General features: G+C 43.5%; 1 protein-coding gene across 4 annotated transcripts in view; it reads left to right on the plus strand.

Annotated features, from left to right (window-relative positions):
- MALT1 (MALT1 paracaspase) overlaps nucleotides 1–13,236 on the plus strand; it is an 81,106-nt gene that overhangs the window by 10,943 nt on the left and 56,927 nt on the right. For all 4 annotated transcript variants that reach the window (XM_073343639.1, XM_073343640.1, XM_073343637.1 and 1 more), the window contains exons 3-4: nucleotides 8,849–8,970; nucleotides 10,732–10,882. In XM_073343639.1, coding sequence (XP_073199740.1) covers nucleotides 8,849–8,970; nucleotides 10,732–10,882 — 273 coding nt within the window. The remainder of the gene's footprint in view (nucleotides 1–8,848; nucleotides 8,971–10,731; nucleotides 10,883–13,236) is intronic.

Raw genomic sequence — 13,236 nt, forward strand, 5'->3', positions numbered from 1 at the left:
ATCCGATAGTACCACAAGTACTCCTTTTCTTTTTGCAGTACCTAGAGAAACAATTCATTGTGTGTGTAAGGAATGAGTATGCCTGCCTGAGGAGGAGGACGATAAAGAAAATAAGATGGTCCATACATTCCTTTCTCTAGATTACTTGCTGTAGGTCATAAAATGTGCAGTCATGTGCAGACAAGAATTGAAATCTTAATGTGCTCTATCTTGTTAGTGATATGCACTTAAGATAACAATCAGGCAATTTAGTAAGCTATTTGCTTGTTGGAATTAGACCTTCCTATGGTCTAGGACCAGTACTTCCTTTGATATTGTGCCTCCTTTGAGCAGGACGCAAAGAAGCTGGGTCTGTTTGTAATGTCCAGGAGATCTCTTTGGGATCTAATTAGACTTGAGGTACATTTGCAGTGCAATAAAAGACCCACAGCATGGCTGTGGCTGGCCTTGGTCAGCTGTCTCAGGCTGCAGGGCTAAAAATTGCAGTGTTGTAAATGTTTAGGCTTGGGTTGGAGCCTGGGCTCTGAAACCCCATGAAGGGGGGCAGGTCTCAGAGCCTGGGTTCCAGCTTGAGCCCAAACATCTGCATTGTATATTTTAGCCCCACAGCCTGGCCTCTGAGCCTTAGTGCCACAGGTTTTTTATTGCTGCGTAGATATTCTAAAAGTGTTCCTGGGAAGATAACTTCATTGATAGAAGAGCTTTATAATGGAACAGAAAGCTGCATTTGAATCGGTTGAGTTTCCTATCCCCATGGGAGCGTGGCAAGGCTTTGTTTTGTCATCATCACTGTTCAATATTAGTGTTGATCAATTGATGGATAAGTTTTGAGGAGGCAGTTTGCTTTGAGATCTTGAATACACCAATGACCTTGTCTTGTTGACTAAGTTTGGAAAATTGCCGCAGTTTATGGCCAGTCTGGTCAGGCAAGAAGCAGCATGCATTAGTTTGGTTATTAATCCAGATAAAACGAAGTATCTGGCCATTATCAGGCAGTCTCCTCCATATTACAACCAGCTCAATATTAACCTTTCTGGACAGAACATCGCGCAGGTGGCAGCTGTCAGATATTTGGGCCCAGTGTCATAGATAGTGCTGGAGGATGCTTGAAAGATATAGATGCTTGTATAGCAGCAGCTGCTGCTGTGTTTCAGGCCCTTCAGTGGCTCTGTTGAGACGTTGTGACGTCAAGCTTGCTGCAAAGCTTTGGATCTGTAGAACCATAGTTACACCAACTCTGTTTTATGGCAGTGAAATATGGGTGATGAGGAAAGCTGGAAGAACATCTGATAGATGTTTTTGATTTATGTCTTTGTCCACTGCTTTATATTGAGTGGCAGGACAAGATTAGAAATGGGGATGTTCCAAGCCAAAGCTAGCAATCATGTCTATCAGCACTGATTTGGTTTCAGTGGCTTTCTTGGTAGGGACATGTTATTAGAATGGAAGATCAACAAATTCCAAAGTGTGTGTGTTCCAAGGAATGCTGCTACACAGGTGATGATCGTAGGTGTCAAAAGCTTAGTTGGCATGACAAGATTGCCAGTGGTGGACATGAACTGAATATACAACCACACCACTTTAAATGCTTTGCCAGAGATTAATTTGGGTGGTGCTCAGTTTGCAAGGGTACCATGTCCCTTTGGGATTTCCCCTGATGATGACTGAGATCCTTTTTTGTAGTGGACAAGATCAAGAGGCTATTCCTAGTATTGGGACTAATAAGCAATAAAGAAAAGTTGTCTTATCCTGTCCCAAAAGATGTCAGATATGGACAACTTAATAAATGACTAAGGGGGACTCTTTGGATAGGGTGACAACTGTTTCTGTTCATCAGCTTCCTTTATCACATAAAACCTTAATACAATTTATTTTAATAAAGCCATCATTAGTCTTTCGCAGCCATGTCATCTAGGTGATTCTGATATACTGTTCTCAGCCAGTCCTGCATTGGTCTCTGTCAGGGTATGTCTTCACTAAAGAGAGAACTCAAGTTACATACTGTAGAGTTACAGCTCTCGAGTTAACCTAGCTCGAGTGAGAGTGGCTGCTCTGCAAAATAACACTTGAGTTGCTGTGTCCACAATAGCACTGCACTTACTTGTGGGTGACACTAAGACTTCTGGGGACATATCCAATGGGTCTCAGCGCTGCAGTAATCTGAGCTGCACTATGAATTGTTCTGCAGCGTGATGTGCGAGAACATGTCTGTTCTTTCTGGGCCCGCAGGGGGAATCGTGGGAAGTCACAGGAGGACTAATGGCACTCAAGTGCTGCTAGCCTGTATCCACTCTTCAGAGTGGTCATGTGAGCAGCTCAGGAGCTGTGCTCACTTGAGCTTTCACCTGTCTCTCATCTTGGGCCAGCCAACTCAGGTTAAACTCACCACCACATTCAGACTATTGGTTCTCAACTAGGGGTACACAGAGGCCTTCCAGGGGGTACATCAACTCATCTAGATATTTGCCTAGCTTTACAAAAGGCTACATAAAAAGTACTAGCAAAGTCAATACAAACTAAAATTTCATAGAGATCAAATGAGAAAGTAAGCAATTTTTCAGTAATAGTGTGCTGGCACACTTTATATGTCTGATTTTGTAAGCAAGTAGTTTTTAAGTGAGGTGAAACTTGGGGTATGAAAGACAAATCAGACTCCTGAAAGGGGTACAGTAGTCTGGAAAGGTTGAGAATCACTGGTCCACACTACAGATCCCTTGCTGGTATGACTATGCCAGCACAGCAGTTCAGGCAGACCCCGCGAGTGGAGATGTGGCATAAGCTGGAAGGACTTCATCTGCTGACATAGCTACACCTTCGCCCCAATGACATTAGCTGTGTTTTCAGAAGCACTGTTCTGTCAGCATAGTTGCATCTACACTGGGGTTTTGCTAGTGCAGCTGGCTGAAGTGTGTGGGTTTCTTGTGTCCCCCCCCGCCCCGTTCCTAGCCCACATCTGTGCTGGCAAAACTGTGTAGACCAGGCCTTAAAGCAGGGATGTTGGGTGTGTACACAAGTCAAAGTGGGGCAACACTGGAGCTAAGTATGCAGTGAAGACAAGCTCTCAGAGGCTGGGAAGAGCAGTTACAGCTTTAGCAACCTGATCCCTATTGCATCTCATGGCTGTAAATCACATCCTATCAGTGGTGGCATTGGACCTGAGTCAGACAGGGGACATGAAGCCAGAGTGAATGCATCCCTATGTTGGTGACTCAGTAGGACACCCAAATTACTATGACTTTCCAGGACCCACTCAGAGCTCTGCTGATAGGCCAGCCTACGACAATATGTAGGTTGTTCTAGAGTGAGGACACTACAATCCATCAAAAAGGTGTAACCTCATCTATCTTGTTTAACTGAGGGTTATTTGGCTGACTTAGAGTGACCCTGATAGTTCAGACCCCAAGGTTTTGATAAAGACCAAGCATGTGTTAAGACTGAATCTAACTGACAGCTTTTATAAATGGTAGAATTTTCCTGGGTTGGGTTATTTTGTTGTGTTTTTAAAGAAGAAATAACTCCTGATAATTATCCAGGTTTTTACTCTTAGAAACTCGGATTGGCCCTGAACTTTAGGTCAAAATGTACTGGTAATACCCTCAGTTTGATCTGATGATCCAAGCAAGATTGATTGCACAAATTTACTTGAATGTTGTGTATGCTTCTTTCTTTAAAATTGGTGGCTGGGTCATTTAATGTCACAACTGAGTAGCTGTCTTTACGTTAATTATTATGGGTATTGCTAGAGACTTTTCTTTCTAAGCTTAGTTTCATCCTAAGCAAATTTTTCCTGAACGTACACATCGTCTGAATAACCTGTTCACTATTAATGCTATAGGGTAGTCTCTTTGAGAGCGATGCACCTGTGCAATGAAGGCAATGGAGTTGCACAGGTATAACTGAAGGCAGACTTTTGCTGGCAGAATGTTCTTACTGGTGGTGATGCCCAAGAAGATAGACAGGTTTATCCATCATCTTCACATGTATAGAATATTGCTGCATGTGCCTCCAACAATGGCTTACCTGCCTGCTGCCTCAGTTTCCCCCAGCTAAACTAAACAAATATGAACCTTCCCCTTTTGGGATAACAAAAATCCAAACAATTCATTCATTTGTCCATTCTGTCTCCTGGAGTTGTGTAGTAAAATCAACAGACCAAATCCAAAGAAGAAATTTCCTTCCCAATCTCCCCTTGGTTTCCCGGCTCCCTATCCAGGAAGGACAAGGGCTCAACTGGCAGACTGCGTGCAGTCATACTGCCCAGCCTTCCGTGACCTCAGTGAGTCACACTGGTTGAAACTCAGGCAGAGGTATTTGCTGCCTCGAGTTCTTTTCCCATGGCAACTTAGGCAAGTCTGTCTGAATTTGTACAATGTTGAGGTTGAGTTTATACAGAACTGGCGCTTAGGGTCAAATCGTCTTTTTACGTGTAAACTATGTAGAAATCAGTGAAGGATGACAAACAGAAATCATGACACAGCCGTTTTAGCCACTTTTCAGGGTAAAACCACACTTTGACTTCTGCATTTCATCTTTCAGAAGAAGTTCAAGAAGCAGTAAAACCCATTTGTAATCTCTTACAAAGTAGCGTGAAAATTTTACATCGTAAAAATTTTCTTTATAATAAGAGGGTAATTGTATTATGCTAAAATATTTATTTCAAGGTGAAATTGTAAACATTTGCAGGAAAACAAACTAAATTCTGAAGAATGTTTAAACCAGTTTTCTCAGAACTTGCCAGTGTTACTGTAATATCTCCACAGAATGGGAGATGCTAGTCTTTCAGAGAATTTGGTTTTCTTACATATTAAAATGTTAGTGATAACTGGAGCTGATTTAAAAGAAATATTTGAAAATTCAGAACATTTCTTTTCTTTTTTTTAATGCTTGAGTTTGTTCCAGTTTTTCTGTAGAAGTATTGACTTTTTAAAAAAAAATTCTTTTTCAAAATTTACATTTGAAAATTAAATGATTTACTTAAGAAATTATAAGGTTCCCATCACTGCTGTGTCTTAGTGTCTCACAAACCTTTAATGTGTCTACCTTGTAATCACCTAGAGCAGGGGTCGGCAACCTTTCCGAAGTGGTTTGCTGAATCTTCATTTATTCACTTTAAGGTTTCACGTGCCAGTAATATATTTTAACCTTTTTTAGAAGGTTCCTCTCTATAAGTCTATATATTATATAACTAAACTATTGTCATATGTAAAGTAAACAAGGTTTTCAAAATGTTTAAGAAGCTTCATTTAAAATTAAATTAAAATGCTGATCTTACGCCGCCAGTCCACTCAGCCCGCTGCTGGTCTGGGGTTCTGTTCACCTAGGCCGGCAGCAGGCTAAGCGGGGCCTGCAGCCAGGACCCTGGCTGGCAAGGGGCCAGCAGCCAGAACCCCAGACCGGCAGCGGGCTGAGCAGGGCTGGTGGCCGGGATCCCAGACTGGCAGTGGGCTGAGCGGCTCAGCCCGCTGCCGGTCTGGGGTTCCGTCCGCCGGGTCCTGCCAGCCAGGGTCCCGGCTGCCGGCCCTGCTCAGCCCGCTGCCAGTCAGAGATCCCGGCTCTGCCCATATAGAGTGGGTACCCACCTTCTCCCTGGTTCTAGCCCATTCTCTTCCTGTCTCTTTGCACTGAGCTGAGGGTGGGAGTGCACTGAGCACAGGGCTGGGGGTGAAGGAACAGGCTGGGGTTTGGGGTGTAGGGTTTGGCCAGGAGCTAGAATGAGGGAGGGGGCTCAGGGTTGGGGCAGGAGGTTTGGGGGTGGAGTGCTTACCTGGGCAACTCCCATTTGGTGCGAGGGGTGCAGGTGGGAATGTGGGGGGTGGGTATAGGACCTCCTGTTTGGTGCGAGGGGTGGGGGTGGGAATGTGGGGGGTGCAAGAGTCAGGACATGGGGTATGGGGGGCATGTGAGGGGGTGCAGGAGTCAGGGCTGGGGGCATGTGAGGGGGTGCAGGAGTCAGGGCAGGGGGCTGGGGATGTGTGAGGAGGGTGCAGGGATCAGGGCAGAGGGCTTGGGGTGTGGGCTGGGGTCATGGGGCTGCTCCCAGCCCCTTGCCCTGAGCAGCTCACAGCAGGGGGCTGGAGGGGATAAGCCCTGATTCCACCCCCCTTCCCCAAGGCCCAGTCCCCACCTCTTTTCCGCCTCCTCCACGGAGGGGTGAGCTTGCTGCAGCTCCACTTCTCCCCCTCCCTCGCAAGGACCATCAGCTGATCAGCAGCAGGGAGGGAGAGGAGGAGGGGCAGGAACCCAGCACGCTGGGGGAAGAGGCTTGGGAGGGGGGAGCTTGCCTGCCCTGCAGCAGGAGCTGGCAGGACCAAGCTTCTTCACCCTGCCCCGATTGGGGTGGGGGTGGCGGAGAAGAAGAGCGAGCCGGAGCAGGCAGGATTTTTAATGGCACGCTTCTGCCTGCCGGGGTCCCGGCCTGGGTTTGTCAGCGGGCTGAGCGGGGCCGGCGGACCCGGCAGGCAGCAGCATGCCATTAAAAATCGGCTTGCGTGCCGTAGGTTGCTGACCCTAGAGGATAATAGAGTTATAAGGAATAGCCAGCATAGATTCGTCAAAAACAAATCATACCAAACAAATCCAAGTTCCTTTTTTGACAAGGTCACTGGTTTACTGAATGGGAGGAAGCAGTAAATGTGATTATATCTTGATTTTTAGTAAGGCTTTTGATACAGTCCCACATAACAGTCTCATAAGGGAACTAGGAAAATGTGGTCTAGATGAAATTACTATAAAGTGGATGTGCCACTGGTTGAAAGACCATGCTTAAAGAATAGTTATTAAGTGTTTCCTGTCAAACTAGGATCCTGCAGGGGTCCATCTGGGGTCCAGTACTATTCAGCATTTTCATTAATGGCTTGGATAATGGAGTGAAGAGTGTGCTTAGAAAATTTGCTGATGATACCAAGTTGAGAGAGGTCACAAGCTCTTTGGAGGAAAGGATTAGAATTCAAAATGACCTTGACAAATTGGAGAATTGGTCTGAAATCAACAAGATGAAATTCAATAAAGACAAGTGCAAAGTATTTAACTTAGGAAGGACAAATCAAGTGCACAGCTACAAAATGGGGAATAACTGCTAGGTGGTAGTACCGCTGAAAAGGATCTGGGGTTATAGTGGATCACAGTGTGATGCAGTTGTGAAAAGGGTAACATAGTGCTGGGGTGTATTAACAAAAGTGGTGTAAGTAAAACATTGCAGTTAATAGTCCTGCTCTACTCAGCACTGGTGAGGCCTCATCTGGAGTCCTGTGACCAATTCTGGATGCCACACTTTAGGAAAGATGTGGACAAACTGGCGAGAGTCCAGAGGAGAGCAACCAAAATGATAAAAGGGTTAGAAAACCTAACCTATGAGGAAAAGATTAAAATAATGGATATATTTAATCTTTAGAAAACACTGAGTGGGAACCTGATACGTTTTCAAATATGTTAAGGGCTGTTACAAAGAACAGAGGGCTCAATTGTTTTTTAGATCCACTGAAGCTAGATCAAGAAGTAATCTGCAGAAGGGAGATTTAGGTTAGATATTAGGAAAAAAACTTTCTATCTATAAGGTTAGTTAAGCTCTGGAGTAGGTTTCCAAGGGAAGTTGTGCAATACCCATCATTAGAGGTTTCTCAAAAACAGGTTAGACAACACTTGTCAAGGGTGATCTAGGTTTACTTGGTCCTGCCTCAATGCTGGGGCTGGAGTTGGTGACTTATGGAGATCTCTTCCAGCCTTACATTTCTATGATTCTGTGATTCACAAATACTCCTGTAAGGTAGGAAAGTGCTATTATCCCTATTTTTACAGATGGGAAACTGATGGACAGAGACTGAAGGCTTGTTTACATGGGGAAGTTATTTTAGGATAAGTTAGTGTGAATTTAAAGTGTCATAGCTCTTCCACAATAACTCCTCACTGGACACTTATGTTGGAGTAAGAGTATCCAGATGGGAAGCTATTGCAGACTAGCTTATTCCATACTAACTGTTCTGGTCAGTTTCCCCATACAGACAACCCCTGAGTGACTTGCCCAAGATCACAGTAAGTCTGTGGTAGAGCAGGAAACTGAATGCTGGTCTCCCAAATCTTAGGCTAGTGCCCTAAGCACTGGACCTTCCTTCAGGTCTACTTTCCTCATCTTGAAAATATTCCCACCATGTGACTAGACCGATCAATCAAAATAGGGGGAAAAGGCCCACACACACCGAAAAGCCAACAGGTGAATGAATATATGTACACTTAAAATTTTTGTCAAAAATGCAAAAACCATTTGGGGAGAAAAAGTCTTCATGAAAATTCAGTTTAGAAATGTCCCTTTTTGACTAAACTAATTTTTGTTGGATAAATTCAACCATCAATAAAATAAATGAGATATCAGACAGTAACATATTAAGAACAGAACAAAACATTTAAAAGGCCTGATTCTCATTCATACTGAGTCCCCTATACTGCACTGAGGCAGTGTATTGGGGCCTTAAAGTGGGTGTAAGTGTAATTTGTGAATTCCTTTGTATTTAATACACATTTTAAAAGAACTTGCCTAATGTACAAAAAGTTAAATCCTTTCTCTGGCAACAGACTCCCAACCACAAATTTGTTAAAATTGTGGCAGTAAAAATGTTAAATAAGGTAACAATTTTTAATATTAAATAAATCTTATTTAATCATCAACATACCACTTACAACTAATCTTCATCACTTCAGACAATTGTAAAGTACATGCAGTAGGTAAACTGCAAAAATTCAGCAGCGCAGTTCTAATCGTATAACAATATTTAACTTACAAAAGACAAATGGAAGCAAGTTCATTCTTGTTGCAATGTCTTAACTTCTCCTTTTTTTTTTTTTTTTTTTTTTTAAGGTATAAAGATTGTTGTACAGCCAGACCCTAAGTCAGTATTATCTGGACAAACGGTCAAACTATGTTGTTGGGCAACTGGATATCCATTTCTGCATTATCAGTGGTTCAAACAGAAAAAAGAGGTAATAACCAAATATAGGAAATCTCAAGGATTCGATGGAAGTATTGGGTAAAGTCAGTCTACAGAATATAAATCCTTACAAAAAACTGGAGTTCATCTTCCCTATTCCCCAACTGGCTCACAGATATTTTTAAGAACATTTATGGTGAAACTTTCCAGATTGGCAACCCGAAAGAGCAGAACCCTCAGTACTCTTGTCACAGAAGTAGTACAGCACAGGTTATGTCCATTAAAGTTTTCCCACATCACCCTTCAGATGTCATGTGCTTCAACTGTCTGTGACAGTGTCTAGAGAATAGTCCAGTCTACAGGTCCAGCTTGACCAATGGATTCTGTGATCCTGCAAGAATGGCACCAACTGGAAATGTGAGAGAACTGGACTGAGATCACCAACTCATTTACCTCAGGCCATTCAATCTCTGTTGGAATGTAACAACTTCCAGTTGCTATAGCACTAGAACATGTTGGAACTGGTCACCTAGAACTGAAGGGCTGAAGGCTTAAAGTGAGCATGTCACAAATATGACCAATAAAATAAATTGTTGAAGTGGGTCTGAGTTGATATTCCCAAGCAGGGCCATCCTTACCTATATGCAAAGTACACAGCTACGTAGGGCACCAGGAAACTTGGGGCACCAAATTTCCTGATGCCCTGCGCAGCTGCATGCTGGTCCAGCCCCAGCCCCGCCTCTTTCCCAGGCCCCCTGCCCCAGCCCCGCCTCTTCCCACCCCTGCTTCACCCCAGCCCTGCCCTGACTCCACCCCTTCCCTAAAGCCCCCGCCCTGCTCTGCTCCAGCCCTGCCTCTTCCCACCGCTGAGGAGTGTAGCAGGGCTGGGCCTGCGCTCACCGGCAGCGGGAAGTGCAGGGACCCAGCCCCAGTCGCGCCACCAGTGACTGCTGGGGAGTGGTTCCCCCCACGCCCCAAGACAGCCCCTCCCACCCCCGCAGAGGCCTGTCCCCCCCTGCAGGGGGGCTGCGTAGGGCCCCAGAATAGCTAGGGATGGCCCTATTCCCAGGGGCGTGCAAAATGGGGGAAAACAGCGGCACAGGCCACTCCAATAATCAGCAGGGTCACAGAGTGAGTTCTTCTGGCCCCAGGACCACTGCGGCTGAAGGAGGTATTAGCTCCTGCTGGAGGAGCTCTGCTGTCCCTGCTGTGTCCGCCCTCTCTTTTGCTATAATGAACCTCTGGCTATAATGGTCAAATGGCTTGGATCCCCAGGGGTTCGTTATGGCGAGGGTGTGCTGTCTTTTCTCATAACATCATGTGCTTAACGTGTCCCTCCAAAAGCGGTCAAATTTAAATTCCTGCACCCGCCCCATATTCCTATAGCCTGAGTAGCATTCCGCAGTTAAAAAGGAACACAACTTTTCTCCAATGCCCCCCACCCCACCCCTTATCCAGGTGTATCTTCCTGTAAGAGGAATGCCTATTGATGAACTCTTACATTAGCAATGATATTAAAGTCCATTTTTAAGATCTAGTGTTAGATCACTTTTAGGCCTTAAGCAACATGTTAAATTAGTTTGATCCAGATAGAGATTGTCTCCAAGTTACTAAAATGTGTATAATAATTGCACTATTTACTATATAGTTTTGATTCTTATCTGCTAAAGGTAAATTTATTTTCATGTATAGTCTTTTGCTGCACTAGTAGTCAGGAGTACTGTCCTTGCTAGAAACAAATATTCTAATGTTTACCCCAAACCAGCACCAGTCAGTCTAAGTTAAGTTTTTCTGTGGCTCATATGTAACACAGGTTCCACATGGGACTTCCCCAGAGTTGATTTTTAACCCAGTGAGTGTAAATGATTCTGGGTTTTACATCTGTCGAGTGAACAGCGATTCTTCCTTTGTGTTCAGTCGGTGGGCACAACTGGACGTTTGTGATCTCCAGGGAGTGTCTTATGGTGAGTTGCAAATGCCTTTCACAATGGGGCCCCTCTGTTCGGATCTGGGGGTGGGGAAGATGAACCAGATCATAATTCAGTAGGCTTAAAGTAAATACGCATCTGACAAATTCAGTCTGCTATGAAAGTGTCTTTGACTTGCTGTAACGACTTAATTAGCTAAAGCCCAGATTATGGCCCTGCACTCATGATTATACAAGTTAGTGAAGTGGGTGTTTTATGCCTCACTGCCTTGTGCTGGCTACCCATATCACGGCATATAGAGACGGAGGGAAAACGGGTTCTGCAGAGCTTGCTATGTATTGTTGTTCCCCCCCCAAAGTAGGTGGGAATGGTAGAATAGGTGTAGCCTTGACTCCATCCCTCCCAATGTGCCTGCCAGGCTTCAGCATAGTGTGCTGGCACATCAGCAGACATGTGCTGCACCAAATATAGACCTAGAACAGTCTCTACACCCTCTCCAGAGCAGTAGAGAAATTGAGAGGGAGATTAATTTATGAACTAGTCCTAACACACAGTACTTAGGAGAATATAAACCGATGTGTGGAGTGGTAAGTTTAAAAAAAAAAAGTGACAATGTAGACAAGTATTTTTTTGCATCCAGTGTTTGTCTATTTTATAAACTGAGTAAAATAAAGAGTTAGTATTTTCTGTGTGACTAGAATTCTTGTAAGTTTACAACTAAACAGTTAATTATACTAATGATAGATAGTCAGGTAAGTCACAGATATGGTTCACATTTACCTGTGGTAGGAAAATCATGCATAAATTACGTAATGTTAATGTGGAAAACAAGAATGCAGGAAGAAAGGAATAAATAAAGGGGAAGAGAAAACTAAGATGCAAAGATTAAAATCTGCTCACTTGTATCCATTTAGTTGCTACCAAAGTTGAGGAGAGTGTGCAGGCTTTCTTTTATTTGCAGTCCACTTTATAGGCCTTATTGTGCTAACACCATTCATTGCTTCCAGTTTCAGAGGCTGTGTGGTTTTGGTGGTTATTTTGGTAGGGTAGTCCATAGAACTTTTGTAATGACAGTTGTTCATCTGTAACAAATAGCAACATTTTTACTGTTTGTTAACGGCCTTGCTTGGAAGTTTTGGCATTTCACTGAGCCTACTGATGAGGTGAAATGTGCAAAGTTAAAAAAGCAAGCAAATCGTCTTCAATCTGTAAAGAGAGAATTTATTTTACTTTATTATGCAACTCATAGGCGGTACTTTCCTGTAGGCTTTTTGAACTACAGGAGTGTTCTGCTTACAATGTTACTCCAGACAGGAGAAGAGTGTAGGGAACACTGATCAAACTTTTACTAATGTTGCAAGGACTAATGCTAAAACAGAGACCTTTTTAACATCTGAAATTAAAGAATTATTCAATTTGATATTATCTGAACAATTGTCTTCTCCCACTTCACCAAAAGTGCAGCTATTTTTTAACAGTCTTAAATCATCCTGATTGTAACATTGGCTCCCATAGACCGTGAACTGGGTCATGGCTATTTAGTAAAACTGCAGAGAGAAACTAACTGCCCCTCACGCAAAAAAAACCAGAAAAAAACAACACAAGTGTTTCACCTAAGTAACACAAGTTCTGACAATTAAAGGGCAATGGATATATATATAGTCAAGGTTCCTTCCCCACTCTGAACTCTAGGGTACAGATGTGGGGACCTACATGAAGAGCCCCCTAAGCTTATTTTTACCGCTTAGGTTAAAACTTCTCCAAGGTACAAACTGTTTTACCTTTTTCCCCTGGACTTTATTGCTGCCACCACCAAATGTCTAACAAATATATAATAGGGAAAGAGCCCACTTGGAAACGTCTTTCCCCCCAAAATCCTCCCAAACCCTACACCCCCTTTCCTGGGGAAGGCTTGATAAAAATCCTCACCAATTTGCATAGGTGAACACAGACCCAAATCCTTGGATCTTAAGAACAAATGAAAAAGCAATCAGTTTCTTAAAAGAAGAATTTTAATTGGAGAAAAAGTAAAAGAATCACCTCTATAAAATTAGGATGGTAAATACCTTACAGGGTAATCAGATTCAAAACACAGAGAATCCCTCTAGGCAAAACCTTAAGTTACAAAAAGACACAAAAACAGGAATATACATTCCATTCAGCACAACTTATTTTATCAGCCATTTAAACAAAACAGAATCTAATGCATCTCTAACTAGATTGCTTATTAACTCTTTACAGGAGTTATGACCTGCATTCCTGCTCTGGTCCTGGCAAAAGCAACACACAGACAGAGAGAACGCTTTGTTTCCTCCCCCCAGCTTTGAAAGTCTCTTGTCTCCTCATTGGTCATTTTGGTCAGGTGCTAGCAAGGTTAGCTTTAGCTTCTT

The sequence above is a fragment of the Lepidochelys kempii genome, chromosome 5 (genome assembly GCF_965140265.1).
Source record: "Lepidochelys kempii isolate rLepKem1 chromosome 5, rLepKem1.hap2, whole genome shotgun sequence".
In the NCBI taxonomy this organism is placed as follows: Eukaryota; Metazoa; Chordata; order Testudines; family Cheloniidae; genus Lepidochelys; species Lepidochelys kempii.